General features: G+C 46.0%; 1 protein-coding gene across 6 annotated transcripts in view; it reads left to right on the forward strand.

The window, feature by feature from the left end:
* Nucleotides 1-21,124, forward strand: part of LOC115075605 (cytoplasmic phosphatidylinositol transfer protein 1-like) — a 124,493-nt gene that overhangs the window by 92,919 nt on the left and 10,450 nt on the right. For 4 of the 6 annotated variants that reach the window (XM_029576156.1, XM_029576158.1, XM_029576155.1 and 1 more), the window contains 5 exons: nt 790-797; nt 4,818-4,889; nt 6,775-6,870; nt 7,294-7,449; nt 9,231-9,294. In XM_029576156.1, the coding sequence (XP_029432016.1) occupies nt 790-797; nt 4,818-4,889; nt 6,775-6,870; nt 7,294-7,449; nt 9,231-9,294 (396 nt within the window). Of the gene's footprint in view, nt 1-789; nt 798-4,817; nt 4,890-6,774; nt 6,871-7,293; nt 7,450-9,230; nt 9,295-20,130; nt 20,192-21,124 lie in introns of all 6 variants that reach the window. The other 2 variants (XR_003852566.1, XM_029576159.1) reach the window with 1 other exon arrangement.

Here is a 21,124-nt window from a genome sequence, read left to right on the forward strand (position 1 = left end):
TTAGGGAGGAAAGCAGCTTTAGAGCAGGCGTAAGGATGGGAGAAATTTCAGCTGCGAGGAGGGGTTATGGGCTGTTGCATTCATTGTGTCCCAGCCTCTTTATTATAAGGACGGACCCCACTGTAGATGCCCAGAATCACCAGAATTGTGGTTAGAGCAAACGTCTGCCATCCAGGAGCTTTGTCCGCTTCCTACCTGTATTTCAGCAAGTTCTTTCCCTTCCTTATGCCTCAGTCTGCCCCTGCTGTGACGAGGAAATATTTCTGTCGGACCTAGAGGAGGCAAACCCAGATGGGTTTACAATATTTTAGGCCCTATACTTATCTGGGGTTGGGCTTTTTTTTTTTTCACCTTAACAGGGTCCTGTTGGACTTGTCCCGACTCCTGTTCAGATGCCTAGGGTTTTGTTTTGTTTTTCTCACGGCTAACTGAATGGAAGTGGCAGTGCAGTCAAATGTTAACCAGTGTTATCAAACAGAGCCAATACAATAAGTAAGAGCCACCTTTTCATTTTCTAAGTTTAATTTCACTTCAGGGCAGAAAATAAAGGAGACCTAGGAATAAGACCAACAGAGTAAAGAGTAGAGTCCAGAAGTGGAGATCTGTTTTAAGACATGCAGGATGCAGTTCTGCTTTAGCGTGTAAGAAGTCTGCTTTAGGAACAGCAAGCAAGGTGGTGTTTTGTACAATCCTATGTATCTTCCCAGTTAAATCTATTATATTTTTTTTCTCTTCCCATTATCTCCCTCTGCCTTACATTTCCTGGAATTGCGTCTCCTGCTGCTTCAGAATACACAGTAAGTACAGGAACATTCAGACAGTTATTAGCAGCTGATCGGCTTTCGCGCTTCTGCAGCTGGAGGACAGTCTCAGAATAAAGACTGATGGTGGAGAAGAGGTGTGGGAGGGATGTCAGCCTCTTAAGTTCAGGGGTTCCGGTCCTGGCTTTCTTGCTTATAACCCAGTGTGTTCTGGTCTCTGCAGTCCTGGCTTTCCTTGGAAAAGAGAAACTATTTGGACTGGATTGCTTAGGGATAGGATTTGGAAAACCAGAACCTGATCAGAATGTGTTCAGATGGGATATGGAGACCGATTGGGGGGGGGGGGTGTTAGGGTGGCAGCACCGTGACTGTTAGGATAGAGCACTTGGGAAAGAAGCAGTCTATTGAAAAGGACAAAGGAAGGAGAACGTGTAAGCAGTAGAGATCAGGATGTAATATCACTAAAGTGTTGAGTCTCTTGGGAGTGACCAGTAGCAAGAGCTAAGGGGCCAGGCAGGTGGGGAAACCAGAGGGCTAAGGAATTGAGCTTTCCAGGTAAAATGGACAGGTTCTCTGAGCTGGTGGCAGAAGCACTGAGGTCATCTAATGAACAAAGGGCTCTTGATGAAGTACTGCCATGGCTGATAAAATTCAAGATTTACTATTTGTGAGACGCTGTCATGAGCCTCGTGCTCGAAGTGCCCAGTTGGCACATAGCTCTTAGCTTTTGAAAATAATCATGAAGGACATTTTTATGAAATGCTGGTTGAGTGTTACCTGGTTTGCAAAATGCTCTGAACTGGATTCTAATTTTAATTAGCCAGTAGGGTCACCAACTGACTCCACTTTGTCCAGACAGGCTGAACCAGTCTGGAGTTTACATCATTGCATCTATTGATGTCAGTTCCGATTTCTCATCAGAAAGAGATGACTAGTTCACAGATGCAGTGGAGTAAAACCAGGACAAACCCAGTGCAGAGAAAATGGTCAGTTTTATTTAATAATTTCTAGTCCTCCTATAATGGCACATGCTAAGCGCAATGTTGTTGTTAACGCTGCTGTCCAGAGTTCAAAGGAAGAAACCATTTGCATGGAAAATACTGGCCTGACCCTCCTAAATGTTCTACAACATGTCATGAGGTTTTAACAATACCTCCACAACGCCATAATGCGCTTCACCTCTGCTGACATTTCAGCTGAGTAGGTTGAAAATGCAGAAAGAAAAGAGGTGTTTTATTTTAAATAGAAAATATGCAGAGATATCATGACGGAGACTTCTGTTATTGACCCCCATTGGGGGCCAAAGGTGGAAACCAGTGCTTGTGAGCAAGATGGCGGGCAGAGTGGCCAAAGTGCTTGTGAGTGGCTCATGCATGGGCTGAGGGAGCTGGTGGGTACTGAATATATGTGTAGACGTGTGGGGTAGAGAAAATGGTAGTTATCATACTCTTCCCGCCCCGATTGCTCCTCATTCTTCCTCCCCCCAATCCTCTCTGCTCCTGTGGTCACACATGCATGTGCTGATCACACAGGCATTTCTCTGTTACTATGACTAGGCTCTGCTTATGCACTGTTATGGATGCCAAGTTTCCTCTTCTCGTGGGCGTTTTCCACCCACGTGCGGGAGAGTGGCAGATTGGTTTCCAGTGTGGTAACGTCAGTATTCATGAAAATGCCTACTTAATGGGCTTCTGGATTCTTAATAAGTGCCAGTTCCCCATAAGAGGATTTCAGTACATGGCCCAGGTGCTAGAAGCACTCAACACTTGGCCTTAGGCCTCAGAACGTGCTACTGTCTAACAAGTTACAACAGTTGGCTTTATTTAACCTATTAATGAAGGATTTTGATGCACTTCCCAAGTATTAAAAGCATGTGATTTCACCTCTTGCCTCACATTGCATCCGGTTGGTAAGATACTGTCAGAAAGACCTTGGGGAGCCAGATGTTCAGGCAACAACCGTGCTGGTATTGGTAGCTGTTTAGATTATTACAAAGCTGTGGGATTAGACAAAAGAAAGTAGGGGGTGCTGGGTATGAACTAAATAGAGGATCCTTGTATGGTCATCCAGTCAATGGAATGGAGTTTATGAAGGAGGAAAATGACAAAATATGTCCTTTGTCCTAGATAAGGGAAGATATCTTACAGTGGGCACACTGTATGGCTGGCAGCTGGACAAGAATACCTGGGCAGATTGGATAGCTCAGCTGGTCATTTTCTACTGTCATCTACTATATTCCTTTATTATTATTATTACTTAATAGGTTTCGTACAATGCTTGAAATCCCATAAGAAACCATAATACACATTGGAGTAGATGATCAAACTACCTGGAGATGGTTTTTACTCGCAGTGTTTGCTGGAATAATCCAAGCAAGACAGCATGGGTGGTTTGTTTGTTTTTTTTTTTTTGCTTTGATTTTTGTTCAAATAAAAATACCCACACAAAGTTGAGCCTGCTTTTTGTACGGGTAACTTTTTCAAGGCAGACTTGCACAGGGAGTTATGATTGTTCAAATCGACTCCTGTAAGTGCCTCCCCTGAGCAAAGCCCTCTCCAGGAATGCCTCTAGACCTAAATGTATCTGTATTGATGAGGTATGCGGGTACTTCTGCATGGATAGAATCTGTTTCACTCGCACGAATGGGCTTCGATTACTGTCCTCGTGCTTGCATTGTTAAGGGTGAAATGATAAACAGGAAGGAAGGGGGGGCCTGGCTCATTGGCCTCGCCGTGCACTGGCATGCGGATGGTCCTTTAATTCAATTCCCAGTTCAGGCTTCATGCTCCCTGGGTTGACCAGGACTGGGGGAGGCTCCAGAGGGAGGGGCTTTCACAGCCTCGGAAGGGGGGAAGAGGGTCCTAGTCATGGATTTTAGAGCCCGTGATTTCAGGGCTCTGGAGGGAGGCCTCATTCACAGGTCCTAGCCAAGGACTCTCGCCGCAATGGCCAGACTGAAATGGGGAGGGGAAGGTAAAATAGAGGCGAAAAACCTCCCGGCTGGCTGTGAGGAAAGGTTTCCCAGCCCCTGGTTCCACCTGATCCAGAAATCCACAGTTCCCTGTACGTCCAGATCTGCCCAGACTGCTGGGTTATGCCTCCCTTCCAGCAGATGGAGACAGAGAAAAACTTGAAGGGCACCCCTGTAAGTAGGATGCAGAAATCCACAGATGTAAAAGGAAATTGTCGGGGAAAAAGAGAAAAAAGGTCACATTTGTTTTTGGGGGGGGGGGGGGGGGGTGACCATCCAAGGTCTTCTATGCCTTTCAGATACAAATTCCCATAACTTCTGCATGCTGTGCTCAAAGCAGTTTAAATGAAGCTGCAAGACGCTTGCAGTATCCTTCACTGGAGGAGTGTGGGTAGGCCAGAGAAAGAATGGGGGGGGGGGGGGGGGTGATGCGGTGGGACAGATCACCCCAGGTCATAAAACCATGCTCATGCTTAATAATAAAATAGCAGCTTTCTTGATCTGAGGTGTTGTTTTTCTTGATGGAATTTTTCTCTTTAGTTGTGGAGCCATTGGCGAATGACACAGTGAACATAGAGACTGGAATATTATTTATCGGTATTTGAGTTGCCGACGCCAGGGCTCTAGGCGGCTAACAATGCAACATGCATAATTAAAAACAAAGCAAGACGCACGCAGTCAAAAGACTAGCAATACAGACCAGCCTCGGGGAGGAAAGAAGAGAAAAACGGCCTCAGAAAGGTTATTTACAGAAAAGCCTGCCCAAACTCTTTCTTTTTTTTTTAGAGCCAGCTTGCAGCTTTTATTCAGTAACACTGTAAGGGATGGTGCAAGTTAGTGCACCGCTTCAGTTCTACCCTTCACATGTGTGACCTTGAATACGTCATTTAAACTTCTTCTCTGATTGAGGGCCTGCTGTACTAAAGGGTTTTCCCATTTTGTGTCTGGGGGGTGGAGGGGGACACCTTTTGGTGCATCTGGACCTAAATTGTAGGAGCAGCGAATTTAACTCTGTGTATAGCGGTGAGGCTACAGATGCTCGGGCCTGTACAGCTTTCATTAATGATCCGTTCTCTCCCTTGCAGTGCTCCTTCTTGCCAAAGTTCTCCATACACATAGAGACCAGGTACGCCAATAACTGCGGGAACAGTGAAAACGTAAGTTCTGCCTTTCTACGTTTTATACTTTCTATCTGTTTTGGCCCTAGTTTCCTGCAGGGATGCAGGCCTTGTAAAATCACCATCTGACCGTCTGTGTCTCTCTCTCTCTGTCCACTCATTTAATTTCATTCCAATTTCTACCACAGAAATCGTGCCCCTTGTTGGCTCACACTTTGTATGTGGCCCCCCCCCTGTTTTTATTTTCCTCGGTACGGGGAAAAAGGACAGGTCAGGTCAGATCAGTTGACATCTCAGGGAGGTCAGAGCACCGTGTGATGTCATCAAACATTTTCTTAAAAGGTGTTTGTGATGAAACCAGAAGAGAATGCATTATGAAGTGTTCACACAACTCTGTGTTCTTTCCCTTTGATGCTTTTTATGCTTTCCAAGATATGGGATGATGCAAAAGGGGTCTCTGTCTCTCTTGTCAGTCCACCCATCCATCTATCTTGTCTGGGGGCAAAACCAACTCTCCAAAGCAGGAACAGAGAGTCACCAAATATACACATGTCCCTCCTATTAATGTTTTTATAGCCAATTGAAAGGCAGGGTCCATGCTGGGGGGGACAGGGCTGGCTGTAGGAATGTGTGAGTTGTACCCTAGCACAAGGTGGCGCCGAGGGCCGTCTCCCCTCTCAACAAGGCTTTAAAAGCAGCTGCATTGATCAAAATGTTTTAAAAAGTCAGTGAGAGTCCTGTATGCTGGCAGGTCCTCTGGTCACTCCCACCTCTTCCAGCCTCGGTGGCCTCCTGTTACCTAGAAAACCCGTGTGGGGCCTCCGGAGGTCCAGGAAGCATGTACTGTCTCACAGGCCCTGCCTGATTTACTTTTACCTGTTGCCACCTAAGATCCCAAAAGGGATATAATCGTGATGCCACATGCGTCTTTTGATCTCCCGCGTTTATGAAGGGGATCTCCTCCCTGCCCATGAAATCTCCGAGGGTGCCATGTTTGACGTATCGCGTTCATATCAAATTTTCCCTTCTGTTGCTCTCCCAAATATTTCTGTCTAGAGATGCTAGTGCACCTCCATTCCCCACCCTCCCAGTGTCCTGTGGTGGGGGGGAGGGGGGGAATGGAGGTGCGGGGACGGTGGGGGTGGTTGTTATAAATGGGAGTTGTTTGGCAACATTTCAAGAACAGTAACTGCCAGCATGGACCCCGTACTTCATGGAGACAGACTGAGTAAGAAATTCCTGTGCTTTCACTCATGAAATGTACTTATTACGCAGTCAAGTTTCCTTCATCTAATAACAGAATTCTCTTGGGCAATGTGTTGATATCAATGAAATGTCTTAAGCAAATTGTCAAGGGAGGTACCGGATGCAACAGCATGCAATGTAAGAACCCCTTCTACAAATCTGTGTTAAAAAGCACTGATGAAGCCATATCTCTCCATGCTTTCCTAGCTTGTTTGTATAACAATAAGAAAAGGAGGCTTAGACCAAATTGATAACTAAGAGTCAATCATGCACACTACGATTCCTCAAAGCACACAGATGCAGTGCCTAAGGGCCAGCAAGGGAGACTCTTCAACACCCAAGGAATGCAAATGAACAGAAAAAGCCCATGAGTCTCCCTAAGACAATCTGGGGCAATCAGAAGACAGACGTATCCCATGTCAAAGCTCCAAGTCTGTCGATGTGAGCTGGCACTAGCAATCTGAGAATCGGAGGTCTCATTAAATTGGTACTGGGTCTGAGTCCAGTGGATGCATCTGAGCTGGAGCTTGCAAAATGAGCCCCAGAGGTGTGCATCTAAGCTGCCATGGGCAGGCTTAAGCTTCAGACCAGAGGTGTAGCTGAGCTGGCACTAGCAGTCTGCTTTAGCTTGCTGTCTTTGAGTTGGGAATACTTCATGCGCTCTCTGGTACTCTTCCAGATTTTTAATTGCAACCAGGCTGAGGGAGAACACGAGGTCTCCTTCCTGGACATCGCCTACGATGAGATCCCGGAGCGGTACTACAAGAGCTCAGAGGTAATACTGGCTACCAAAAGGTAGAGAACAGGCCTAGGTTGGGTCCCCCATAAATGTTCCTCCCTGGCGGGTTACTGTAGAGAGGGGGAGCATGAACAGTGACTGTACTCTTCCAGCTGGAGAGGATTGAGGAGATGCAGAAGAGAGAGAGAGATGTGACCGCCTCTCCAGTGCCACCACTTTTTTTTTTTTTTTGGAGGAGGATGGTGATGAGGGAAGTATCTGCGAACTATTCCCTAAATTGCTGTGCAGTGCAAGCAATGGTAGTTCATGATCCAGAGGTTCAGGCAGAAATGCTGCTAACGAGATTACTCTGTGATCTGCCCCAAGGGGCAGAAGCATGGTCAGAAGAGCTTAATAAGGGGTCAAGAATTGTGGAAAGGTTTGCTTCTTTCCATAACACGAACCTGTTTTCCTCCCTAGGATTTGCGATATTTCTGTTCCACAAAGATGGGACGTGGACCTCTAAGAGAAGGCTGGCGGGAGCACACCCACCCTGTCATGTGCTCCTACAAGCTGGTCACTGTTAAATTTGATGTATGGGGCCTGCAGACACGAGTGGAGCAGTTTGTGCACAAGGTGAGCGGGAATTCTATTGAAAGGCAGAAAAGGTGAGCTGGGGGGAGGGGGGGGAAGGGAGGCCACACGGCCAGAGTCCACTCTCTGGACCTTACCCCCTGTCACGTGATAGGGGGCAAGGTGGGATCCTCACCATTTTGAGAAATGGCATCGACGGGCCCAGAATTAGGGGGAGCTCCAGGGCGCCCACTGAAGCCCAGTGACTTCTTTTTGAGGTGCAGAGGGGAGTCGGGGTGGTGGGAATCTGGCTGACCCCCAAGGCAACTTTTTTTTGGGTTGGGGTGAGGAAGCATTAGATCCCAGGGATTTAATTTTATTTGGATTGGGGGGGGGGGATCGAATGGCTAAGGAGGCATTTTTGGGATTTAAGGGGAGGGGGTGGGGAAGGGATCAGGCTGCCTCCATGCGGTTCTATTTATTTTTTTTTATTTCAGGGGACCAGTGCCACCTCAGAAGGTGGGGGGGGGGGGGGCAGACAGGGGTCACCATTGACCCCTGGTGTCACTTGTGCCTTGGGGGAGAGGGGATGTTTGGGCCTCTGGCCCTTTAATTTTTCTGCAGGATTATCACTGACCTGTGTTAGCAGCCCGATGCTCCCAAGGAAAAAAAACGTCCAGCTCCCTCAAACCTGCTAAAATAACAGGGCTGACGTTTTTGGTTTGTTTTTTTTTCTAAGTCAGCTGCGTTATTTGATTAACATAGGATTGCCTTGCATAAGCTTCTTTGCACGCATTAGGAAAATGTATGCATGCAAAGCAGCTTATTTCCATGGGGGGGGGAGGAAATCTTGTGTTATATCGCATGATAAACGGCATTTAATGTGCCTCTCGTGCTGTTTAACTCGCAGTATCGCCTTATCGCAGTTTAGTAAATCTGGCTCTGAATTTGAAAACCTCAAGCTGGCTCTTTCTAACCGGCCCAATCTGTGTGCACAGTAATTTTGTCCATACTTTAGCTGGACAGGAAGTTTTTATTAGCTGGTTAGATTTATGCGGTTAAAAGCTGAATTTAACCACACAAGCCTTTTTAAAATTGACCCCCCGTGGTAACACAGTAAAGGTGGCAGGAAGAAACCAGCCGGCCCATCCGGCCTGCCAGGTTATTCCTGTCCATACTGCGTGGATACATCCTAGCTGTCAGCTGTAGAGCATGACTGCTTATAAGAGAGTGCGCCTTATCCAGGATATTTTGTCATCTTCCACATTTGAACTCGACCATCTTAGGCAGATGAGCACACAGGATCCACCATTTCATTCACACCCAGCACCCCACCCTTCCCAGGTCTGCCCAGAAAGCTTTGGAATAATTAGAATAGCTACCTCATACCAGTATTGGCTGTTGCACAAACATCTGGCTTCCTGTGTAGCATGCCAAATGGACCTGGCTATCTGAGCATCTGAGTTTTTGCTAGGATTTCCAGCTTGCAGCCTGCTCTAAATAACTACTTTGGCCATTGCCCAAACATCTGGCCACCTATGTCTTCTGGGTAGCATCCTGGGCACATCCAGCTGCATGGGCACTGCATTTCCGCGAGGACTTTTAGTTATTACTTTTATTTTAGATCAGCTCAGCTGCCAGTTAATTGCATCCTCTGCCTGCCCAGCTTCTAGCATTTCATGTTTCCCAGTTTGCCATTCATCCCGTCAACCCCGAAACTAGCTGATGAATTGTTGGGGCAGGGGACATTAAACAACTTCACCTCGTGCCGCTAGGTTGTGCTTTTGTTATCTCTTTAATTTTTTTTTTTCACCTGAGGATAATTTTGCCCTGTTGAATTCCAGGTGATCCGAGACATTTTACTGATTGGTCATCGCCAAGCCTTTGCCTGGGTAGATGAGTGGTGCGGTAAGTGAGCAAAGCAAGAGCGTTCTGTAGTTAAAAAAAAAAACAAAAAAACACCACCCAAAAAAACACCACCCAAAAAACAAAAAAACACCACCCAAAAAAACACCACCCAAAAAACAAAAAAACACCACCCAAAAAACAAAAAAACACCACCCAAAAAAACACCACCCAAAAAAACACCACCCAAAAAACAAAAAAACACCTCACAGCCAATTCTCCTGATTACTTCTGCCGTCTGGCCATGCCCTGCCCTAACAGAGCATACAGGGCTTAACCCAGCTGATCTCTGATACAGGAAAACAGCAGTGCTTCCATCCCAGGTATAACTCTCCTGGGTCGTAGGCGGATCTCTGGGCATCTGGCATTGGCACAGTGAAAGTGACTACATTAATTGCCTTTGCTGCAATTAAATGTGTCTGCACAAAAGCCCATCTCTGGGAGGGGACTGGTAGCCCTCACAGTCTCCACTAGAGATGTGAATCGGAACCGGTTCGGATTCCGGTTCCGATTCACATGTGGGGGGTTTTTTTCATCGGGGCCTGATCGCGGTTTTGTTTATCGGCTGCGCCCGAGCCAATAAACAAAAAACCCACCCCGACCTTTTAAAACTAATCCCTTTGCTTCCCCCACCCTCCCGACCCCCCCCCCCCCCCCAAAACATTTTACAGGTACCTGGTGGTCCAGTGGGGGTCCCGGGAGCGATCTCCCGCTCTCGGGCCGTCTGCTGCCACTAATAAAAATGGCGCCGAAGGCCTTTGCCCTTACCATGTGACAGGGTATCCGTGCCATTGGCCGGCCTCTGTCACATGGAGGGAGCACTGGATGGCCGGCGCCATCATTAAAAATGGCGCCGGCCAATGGCTCCCCCAAAACGATAAGAGAACCCCCACGATCAATATCGTGGGATTTTCCTATCGTTTCGGGAGAGCCCCCAATTTCTGACGATTTTGAAAATAGCGGCCATGCTGGAGAGCAAATCTGCGCTCTCCAGCATGGCCGCTAGAGCCCTTACCGTGCGCTGTCCTCTATGAAGTAGAGAAAAGGAGAGGGCGTTTGTCGGCGGTCTGCTGACCAATAAGGCTGCCTCTAAATAAAGGATCCCTAAGCGTAACCACCTGCGCCTCTTCATCGTTTAACATTGGCCGAGGCGGCAGATCATATCAGGGGAAGAGGTGGGCTGCATCCACCCCTTGGTTGGGGGAATGGCTGGCTTAGTGCTTAGGCTAATGGGCTAGGAAGTAGAAGACTTGGTTTTAAATCCATGCTTTTCCCACTGACGCTCATCCGCTTGGGCGAGTCAATTTATTTTGCATTGCCTCAGGTACCCACTTAGGTTTGTGGCCGGGACGGCTTGTACGGCGTACGTCATTTATTCTAATGCATCCTAGTTTAGATCGCTATTTAAATGCTGCTGGAATAATATTAAGTCATGTTCTCTTTACTTCTAACCTGCCCCCTCCCCCTCTTCAGGTACTTTGTCCTCCCTCCCTTGACCCCATACCATTGTTTTCGTTCCTCTCAAGCCTTCCCCTGCTATTCCCCTATGACCCCCCCCCCCATTTTCTCTTTCACACCATCTGCTCTGCATGGCTCGTTTTGATTAGGCCCGAGCCGCACAGGGCCAGGAGTCCAGTACTGTGTTCATGATGCCAGAGGAACTCAGCGGGCACCCTGGGGACAGCATAAACGGCACAGCCTGGCATAGCTTAGTCTCATCGAACCAGTGCTGGAAGAGGAAAGAGGGATGGGGAGGGTCTCATTTCAATTTTTGATTGACCGCAGAATCATAATAAAACCTCAATATGGTGGAGAAAAGACTTGAGGGGGGAGCCAGGGAGGGGTAAGTAATGGGGAAAATCTGTGTGGTGAGAGAGGGAGGGAGGAAGGAGAGAAGCCCCAGGCCTCATGGAATGAGAAGATGGAAGAAAGACGGGGGCAGGAATGGGGGGAGAGGGAGAATGGAGGAATTAGCCAGGCTGGGGAGGAGGAAAGGGAGAAGGATGGGCAGCAAGAGTGAATACATAAATGGTGGTGGGGGGTGATGGATTGGGGAAAGGAGGAGAGGGGGCAGGACAGGTTGGGCTGGGGAGAGGGATCTTGTGTACAGATGGGCAGAATCAGCAAAACGAGAAGCTGGAGCAGTTTGAGGAAGATGAGAAGTTCGGGGGGGGGGGGAATAGAAGGAATAAGGAGACAGAGCTGAGATAAAGACCATGAAAAGAAGGACGAAACAGAAATAACTGAAACCAGAGGTGCATAAAGGTAATGGGGGGAGAGGGATGTCTTTTCTTGTATTTAGTTAGATTTAACTCTCTAGGTATTTCCCTGTCCCCAGAGGATTTAGAGTCCAAGTTTGTAATGGGTGACGTGACTTGCCCAGGGTCACAGAAAGCATCGGTGGGATTTTGAACCCTGGCTTCCCGCCGCTTTAACCACTACAGGGGTAATGGAGTGGGACCGGAAGATGGGAGGGGGCAGAATGACAGCCTTGCTTGCCACGCCACCACCTTTATGACCAAGTAGCTGCCACCGCATCTGGGTCTCTGAGGGCATCACTGGAGACCTTTAGCTTCACTTGTGCGGCCTCTGCACTCCAGCAAGCCCTGTCACCAGGGGGAAATTCCTCTGGCTTTTTAAGCGTGTCCCGCTAAGGCTGGACCCTTTCATGGTATGCTTGCCTTTCAGGGGTAACCTGTGGTTTTTCCTTTTTAAGCCTGAGTTTGTGGAATTTTCTGTTGTTAAAAATGTGCATCTTCAGCAGGAGTGTAAGTTGACATCATAAAGATGATTGTCCTCGCTCCATAACCTGCCTGACTAACCTGAAGGTGGAAATCTCGCAAGACCGACGGGTTGTTTGCTTCCATGAGAAAGTGCTCCCCTTGTTCCTTGCCGCAGCTTCATGCCAGCCTTCTGCAAAAGTCTTTTCTCTGTGTCTTCCTCCTCCGTCTTATTGCTCTGCCTCATCTCAGCCAAACCACCGTTTTCTGTGACTCGGAATAAAGGTTCAGCTAAGTTCATCTTGTTTTCAATCTTCCAAAAAAAAAAAAAAAAGAGCATGTGAAATGCATGAGCCGCTATTTGAAATTCTGATCTTGAATTATTTGACTTCCAAAAACATTAATATTTTCCAGCTTACTTGAACAAATGAAAAGTCTGTAATCCTTCCCCAAAATCTCACCTCTTTGGGTTGTTATCTTTTAACAATCTTACCCGTGAATAAGCACTTGAAAATTCATCAGAGAATTACTCACCAGGGGAAAAACACGCTCACCATCTACCACCCTCCCAACCTTACTCCCATGTAGCCCATTTCCCCACCTCCCTCCTGTGCAGCCCTCTCCCAGGCTTCTCTTCCTCACCCTGCAGCTCTCTCATGCCTCTCTTTCCAGCCTTATGAGGCTCCCACACCTCACCTGTCATTCTCTCACTCCTTTATCCCTGCCTGAATGTACAGTCACATTCCTCCCCACTGCCCAGCCTTCCAGGCCTTGATCAGGCCAAAGCCTTTACGACCAGGCCAAAGCTCCTTCCGGTTCTGGGCCTTGTCCAGTCCTGCTCGCCAGCCATGAAAATCAGGCACGATTCAAGACTTCAAGAAGATGGTGTTCATACCTTTTACGTGGCACCCTAGTCCAGGGCACTGTATAAATCTGACAACGTAGTAGTAGTAGATAATGGTACACAGAATATGAGGAGAAGCACATTGCATGGAAAGATGTTTTGAGGCTCGTTTTGAAGGGAATCAGTTGCAAGGTCTCTTGGAGGTCATGAGGAAGTTTGCTCCAGTGTCGAGGGACCAAGAGAGGAAAGGCAGGGAGATGAGACAGTGTGGGCCTGCAAGTTGAGCGTGGGCAGAGGATCAGATTCTCAGGGAAGAGAGATGAGGTGGGAATGGGGCTATGTAAACATTCAGAGGGCAATTTTTCCAAAAGCTATTTACTCCTGTAAAGGGCTGTGTACGTGGGTGGAAAGAGCTGTGGGAAAATTGCCCATCCCTGTCTGCAGGCCGGAAGTAGACATGTTGTTCCACAGTGCATGTACTTTTACCCAGATGTTCATGTGGTGTTCCTCAGCTGGGGGTTAGGGCGTGTGCCGTTTTGTGTTTACTTAAACTTGTTTGGCTCGCATCTGCTGGTGCAGGTGCAGAATCTACTGGTGCTTTTTCTTTGGGCAATTTTAAAGGGGGGAAGTACGCATGCACTTCAGCTTTCGAAAAAGCATTGCGAAATCCGCAAGTTAGTGCCGCGGGCTATTTTCCCATCCACGCGGTTTTGAAACTTGCCGCCCTCACCCCCTTCAAAGGGGTGGATGATGATCTTGAACCGGCCGCCAAGATTTAACTGGAAGCCGCCGCTAAGGATGCGAGGGGAGAATAAGCACGCGCTGAGAAGGCGGAAAACCGAAGGGCCTACAGAGGGCGGGGTGAAGTCGGGTGAGCGAGAATAGCATTGCAGTATGCAAAAAGGGCCTGGAACGGTAAGAACATAAGAAATTGCCATGCTGGGTCAGACCAAGGGTCCATCAAGCCCAGCATCCTGTTTCCAACAGAGGCCAAAACCAGGCCACAAGAACCTGGCAATTACCCAAACACTAAGAAGATCCCATGCTACTGATGCAATTAATAGCAGTGGCTATTCCCTAAGTAAAACTGATTAATAGCCATTAATGGACTTCTCCTCCAAGAACTTATCCAAACCTTTTTTGAACCCAGCTACACTAACTGCACTAACCACATCCTCGGGCAACAAATTCCAGAGCTTAGTGGTGCGTTGAGTGAAAAAGAATTTTCTCTGATTAGTCTTAAATGTGCTACTTGCTAACTTCATGGAATGCCCCCTAGTCCTTCTATTATCCGAAAGTGTAAATAACTGATTCACATCTACTCGTTCAAGACCTCTCATGATCTTAAAGACCTCTATCATATCCCCCCCTCAGCACATATGTTCCAGCTCCACCGCCAGAATGCCTTTCTACACTTTGCATAAAAAATACGTACATAATAGTTATTTTTACGCACACAGAGCCCCGGGCTATCTTACACATGTAAATAGCTTTGAAACTTAGCTCCCAAAAGGGCTTTTCACTACCTGCCTCTGCCCCTGTCCAGTCCTCCCAAAAGATATTTGGAGCTCTAACATTATTTGTCTAATAGCAGACCAGGAAGCCTTGGATTTCAGAGGTGGTTCACTTCACTTTTTGCAGCCTGCGAATGATTTGTCAGCTTTGATCTTTTTTTTTTTGTTTGTTTGTTTTTAAAGACTTCGTTATGTTTGTCCATGCCTTAATTATTACCAGATTGGGCTATTGTAATTCACTATATGTGAGCTTTCCCAAAACTAGTCTTAAATGATCATATTACCCCGGCTTTACGCAAACTGCTCTGGCTCCCTGTCAAGGCTAGGTCTCAGTGTAAACTTCTCTCTTTAATTCACAGATCTCTCTCTATTTAGGGACTCCGAAGTTATTTGACTGATTGTTTGAAGGCTTTTATAGAGCCTAAGAGAAAATTACATTCCTGGAAACAGGGGCTGTCGTCGTTCTCCACTTTAAAAGTGACGCATGAGAAAGCGGGCTTTTAGTTCTGCAGGTCCTGTGCTGTGGAATTTGCTTCCAGTTGAGCCTGCGTGTAATGATTGGCAGTATTTGCGGCTCATGAAACAACTTAAAGGTTGGCTTTTGGGGGAATTTCTTGATAGCCGAGGCCTGACCAGTTTAATGGGGATGTCGGAGATGTGCTTGTCCGGAGTACGATGGGGGAAATGATGAGGAGGGAGGTTTTTAAATTGATGATTTTGGGGAGGGAGGAGGGATTGTGGGATGAAGGAGTATTGTTTTGAATGTTTGTTTTTGCTGTTTTGTTGTACGCTCTCTTGGTGACGAAAGGCAGATTATCAAATTTGAATAAATAAGTTGGGTTTTTTTAAAGTTATTTTTATGGTGCCAAAACTCTTCTTATAGAGAGATAGGCATGATAGGAAACTAAAATTGATCACATGTGAATGTTTTGGTTGTTTTTTGTTTGTTTGGTTTTTTTTACTTGATTCTGAAGACCATGTGGCTTCTCTGTTTTCTGGTAGCCTGGGGATGAGGTTCCAGAGGTCGGGAATAAAAATAGGACTTTATTTGATAGAGAATGTCATGAGACAAAGTTCCAACAACAAGCTTGGGTGTGCAGCCAGGGCTTTTACCACAGGCTCTGGTTGTGTTTGCCTTACACCAAGCAGTAAGTGTAGGAAGGCAGGTCTGACTGCACTTGCCCAGGTCCCGGCTTATTGCTTTATCTGGCAGTATTTTTGCCTTTTCTATGGAGTATCCATGTCACTGCTGCCTTCTTGTGCAACTGTGCTTGTTCACTTCTCGGCCTTCAATATTTATTTATTTAGCAAGGTAGATTTAACGTCTCAACCTAACCTCATGCCCAGAGCAAGTTATAAAAAAAAACATATATCCACCAATATGAAATCTGTATCAAATAACATTTGGGTGTCTTTTTTTAAACTCTAAATACAACATCAAAATATTCCCTAGCAGAGCAATCCAAGCCTCATCCCCTCCCCATCCATACCAGTTCCAAACCAAATCTGAATCCCAGTGAAATTTCTGAGCCCATGAACTGAGAACTCTCTCTTCTTGGCCTTTTGGCTGAGACCCCCTGAACAACATGTGAGATCAACAACCTTCCACCTGACACATTGAAGATAAAATGATACGATCGTAGGCAGAGCAGAAGAATTAAACCATCTGCTTAAGGAAAAAAAAAATTCAGCCTCTTGAATGCCCTTCCCAACAATATTACAAAATAAAAAAAGAAAACATTGGTTTTAGATTAAAAAAAAAAAAAAATTGAAGCACAGCATTAACAGGTTGTTTTTAACAGTAAATCAAAACGAATCCCTTGAAGACACATGCAGCATTGAGACACATCTTTCTGCACACTTGCGTGATCTCTTCTGCCAGGCACAAACGTGCAGGCATTTGGAATGTCCCACATTGCATGAGGTCCTGAAGCTTCTTTACATACAGTATGGCATTTCAGGGGGAAACAGTCTGAGTGACCCACAACTTCAGGAAGAATCAACCAGAGAGAGGCTGTGTCGTGTCTGGAAATTCTCCCTCAGATTTGAATCTTTTTATTTTCCCACTGATGTTCTCCCATGTTCTAACAATACAAAAAGTACCACAGGTTTCTGATAAATTTGGTGGTTGATTTAAAAAAAAAAAAATTATATATATATATATATATATATATATATATATATATATATATATATATATATATATATATACTTGATTCTTGATTGTTCTGTATAGAAAATGAGAATTTTGTCCTAGCCTGTTCTATTAGTTCTTTCACCAATCTGGACCACAGGGTACATCTGCCCTGCCAGACTTAAGGCTAATGAATATGTAACTTCTTTTTCAGCCTTGTGAATGTGAGTCGCCTTCTCTCTCTCTCCTCTCTAACTGAGATACTTCCAAAAAAAACTGAAAAAAAAAAAAATTACTAACAGATTAACAGTTTACTATCAACCCTGAAAACATTGGAAAACCTTATTAGTTAGGATGGGTTAGTCCAGACAGGAGGGAGAAGTAATTTAAAACGGGAAGTGACAGGAAAAGACAAAATTCCCAGTTCCATAGCATTTTCCCCCTCCATCCATTGGGGGGGGCATACCAAGAAAGCACCTTATTAGGTGAGCAGCCGTGCGGAGCGAGTTTCCCGTGTCTGGCATCTGAAGACTTGTTTATTCTTAGAATACTTTGATTTTATAATATGCCCAATTTTATAATATGGGCGCACAGCCACGCGCATGTTATAAAATCCGGGGTCGGCGCACGCAAGGGGATGCACCTTGCGCACACCGAGCCCTAGGGGAGCCTCGATGGCTTTCCCCTTTCCCTCCCCCCTTACCTTTGTTAAATACATTGCGCCTGCCTCTAGGCAGGCGTAGGTTGCGCGTGCGGGCCAAGTGCCGGCGCACGATCCCCCAGCCTAGAGGACGCCCCACCCCTTTTTTCGAGCGGGTTTTCCGGGTTACGCGCGTAACTCTCTTTGAAAATCTGCCCTAATATGCAAAATGTGCTCTGATTAAAAAGAAAAGAAATCTGGAATCTCCTGATGCATAAGCTTGCATATTTCTACAATACAAATTTGAACTGATGTAGGAATGTTAGGATTGCTGATCTTGCAGGCTTTCTTACTCAGCAGACATAAAACAAACAGTAGCTCGGAATTATGAAACTGGATCATCTTATTTAAATAAAACTTTGGTGCTCTTTTAATGTCTAAAATGTCTCTCTTGGTTATTTGAATGGGGCGTGGAGAGAGTAAACCTCCTAATTTAAATGACAGCTAGCATTCGCTTTAGAGATGAAATTCGGGGCGATCTTTCAAACCAGTTTAGCTTGGGGAAAAAATGAATTAATGCAAATACGAATGAAAGAGCCTTTAATTTGCTTGCTCATCTGGTGGAACATACGGCAATTAAGTCAACAGTTTTAATTGTGAGAAAATTATAGAAACACAGTAACCAAAGGCACAAAATGTGGTCCCATCAAGGCATTCTGGGCTAAATTTAAATTCCCATTAGGAATTGGGAGTAAGGAAGTTTAGAGCTGGCAGTTTAGTCACCTTAATAAATGTGTTGGTGTTTCATTTTCAGAGCTGTCTCTGTGGGTAAGCAATGATTTCCCCATGGAAAAGGCTGGTTATAAAGTTGCCTGCCTGACATGGGAGTAACTTAACGTGCACATGCCCCGTATACACTCGTAAGCTGACCCAGACCGAATGGAGGCGTTTCCTGGGGAGGCGGAGTCTGTGCTTGTTTTGTGCAAACATTTTCCCAAACTGTTTCCGCATCCATTTTAGCAGATCTAATTGTGCACAGCTAGTTTTGTTGGGGTAATTTTCAAAGCAAACTTGCGTACGTTTTTGCCAACTTCTTATGCGGCTGTTACAGCATTAGACCCCCCCCCCCCGTAATGTCTAGACGAGAAACTGTCGCTAGCATTGTGTGCCCTGCAGGAAAAATATCTGAAACTGCTTGAGCCGATGCTTACGTGGGATCTGTACATCAGCACACAGATTGTTCCCAGAGTAAAACTCACTCTATTCATGAAACTTTTAAATTATTGAACTAAAAAAAAAAATAGCAGCCTTTCAGCTTACGGGCTGTCAGCTCAAGACATCCTGGGTTTGGGTGTCGAATCGGACCCTGAAAACATTGGATGAGGAGGCTGTCGTTTTAATTCTCGTTCTCCCATCTTCAAACTTATTCTTAATCAGCCCGCTTAAGTATTCACCTTCCCCAGAATGTGTGCTGCCAAAATACTGGTTACAGCTCCTTTTGCATGTATTTTCAGCTTGCTCACTTCCACCATTGTGGCCTGAGTCCTCCTGACTCCCTATTTCTTTACATGTGATTTTTTTTTTCACACTTTTTGACAAAGAAGCACTGAATGTTGCTCTCCTGTTCTTATGAATTCTCGTGGCCTGAATTCACCCATTCAGATCCTCCCCCCCCACCCCCATTGATACCGCTGTCTGTGGTAAATAAATATACCGGGGCCCCTCCGCCCCAGCCTTCCTGCTGTAGAAATCTTTTTTTTTCTTCTGAGACCGCAGAATGCGGGTCTCCTTCCCCCGAAGAAATGGTAAAAGCTGGCAAGTCTATTCCGCTGCCCAGTTTTGCAGCAAGACATTCTGTCGGAGTCCTGATACACATTCTGGCCCAGGGCACCGTAACTTTTGTCAGGCCCATTGACCCTCCCCCAGAATCCTTTAACATTATTGTATTGATGGTTGAGACTCTGCAAACCCCTCACCTCCGTCCTCATGTCTGCATCTTCTGTTGTCATAATCCAACCCGGCCGGTGAGAAAGTGAGCAGCTAGAGCCCCTGCGGGGCTGGGAGTTGGTGTTGCTTGCCCTGCTCTTTTTCTGCTTGAAAAGCCTCCTATGGGTTTTGTGTTAAACTCACTTCCTTGTCTCTTGCCTGAACGGTCTCCTGAAAGCCCAAAGCTGGGGCAGTTAAAATACCTTTTAGAGATTTTGACGGTGTAGTGGAAGAGGGTTAAAATGTACCACCGACCACAGCATTGTGTATCGACCTCTGAGCCAAGGTAGCATGACGGATTTTCCCAGGCTGAGTGAAGCTTAGCAAAGTGCTACTTGGGAATCCGGATTGTCATACAAAACTGATCCAAGAGAAATGAATTTTTTTTTGGGGGGTGGGGGGGAGAGTTTCCAAAATATAGGGATCTCTCTAGTAATGCAGCCCCTTCCTCCCTTAGAGCTTACAGTCATATACCATTCTCTACAGGGGCTCCTGCTGGGAAAGGCTGGGACTGAAGAAAGCTATAAGCTCTCCTGTAGCCGCTGCTCCTCAGCCATTCCCCCTACAGTGACTCTTTGTGGAAGGACAACCATTTAAACTACAAACTTTTTCCAAGTCAGCAGCCCTGTACCTTTTTTTTTTTACAGCAAGGTCTACATGTTGCATTGGAGGTGCTTCTGAGCATAGCCAGTACTTTGCTCATATTCTCCACAGTGACTCTAGCTGGGAGATGTTGGGACTGCAGAAGCTGAAGGGATTCCCTTTAGGCAGCACTCTTACTTTATTTCCTGCAATATCTCCGTATGGGGGAGACCGAGTCAGGACCTCTGGCAGTAGAGTCCTTACAGCCTTTCCCTGCAGTGACTCCTGGAAGAAGCTGGGACTGCAGGAGCTGTGAACTGCCCTTGCAGGCTGCAGTCATGCACAGTTCCGGCCTCCTGCCAGGTGCAGCCGAGATTAAATACTATAGCTTCTGATCTATCTTCTTTCTCTTCCTTCAGATTCATACCTTCACCCTGTAGAGAATCCATGTAATAGTATGATATGTTTTGTTGGAGAAAGGTCAGTGAAGTCCATACTAGGACTAAAAATATTTTATTCTGTGTTGATGGAAATAGGTGGTCCTATTTGGCTGTGAGATGTGCTATAATTTGCTGTAGTGGCAGGGAGTTTTCTGTGTGAGCTCCTCTTATAACCACACTAACACCTGCACTTGGCACCAGTCTGCTGCTCTGCACTTACCTTGGGGACAAACCTAGTAGGTGCACGCATATGTCTGCACTTATGTATGCAAGTCTGTGCATTTTCATGTTTGTGTGATAGTTGGAGTTACTGTGCATGACCACTTACTTCCTGGCTGGGTGCGAAACGGATCATTGTACATTTTTTTGGTTGCTGTGTACCTGATCTGATTTAAATATGTCTGTCTGTCTTGCATGTGACTTGTGACTGTGCACCTGTGGGTTTGTGTGTAATCCCATACCAATACATGTGCATGCTTTAGAGTGATGGGTAAACCTAAGGTTCCCAGTATAAGCAGGGAAACAAAATGCTAATGCTTCTATGAAAAGCAGTCTTTAATGTGATGAAATAAATGTCAGTGATTAACTTCTTTCCTCATCAGCAAGCCAGACAGCATGCCCTGCATCGCACAGGCCACTCGGACATCTCCTACTGTGAAGTTGCAGAGAGACGTGTTCGTCCGCGTGAATGACTTTAGTCTGCTTTAAGAAGTGAGGACTTATATTAAATTATGCATCGAGACATTGGCCGTTTGTTGGGTTCTGATTTTCAATATTGCAAGACTATTGTCCTTTAAAGACTAGACTTTACTTTTAATTTCAATATAAAATGTTTTCCACCTATGAACGAGCTGTCGGAGTGACCCGTGCAATGCAGGGCACGCTGTCTGGCTTGCTGATGTGGAAATAAGTTAATCATTGACATTTATTTCATCACATTAAAGACTGTTTTTCATGGAAATGTTGGCACCTT

This window comes from Rhinatrema bivittatum, chromosome 14 (genome assembly GCF_901001135.1).
Source record: "Rhinatrema bivittatum chromosome 14, aRhiBiv1.1, whole genome shotgun sequence".
Taxonomy (NCBI): domain Eukaryota; kingdom Metazoa; phylum Chordata; class Amphibia; order Gymnophiona; family Rhinatrematidae; genus Rhinatrema; species Rhinatrema bivittatum.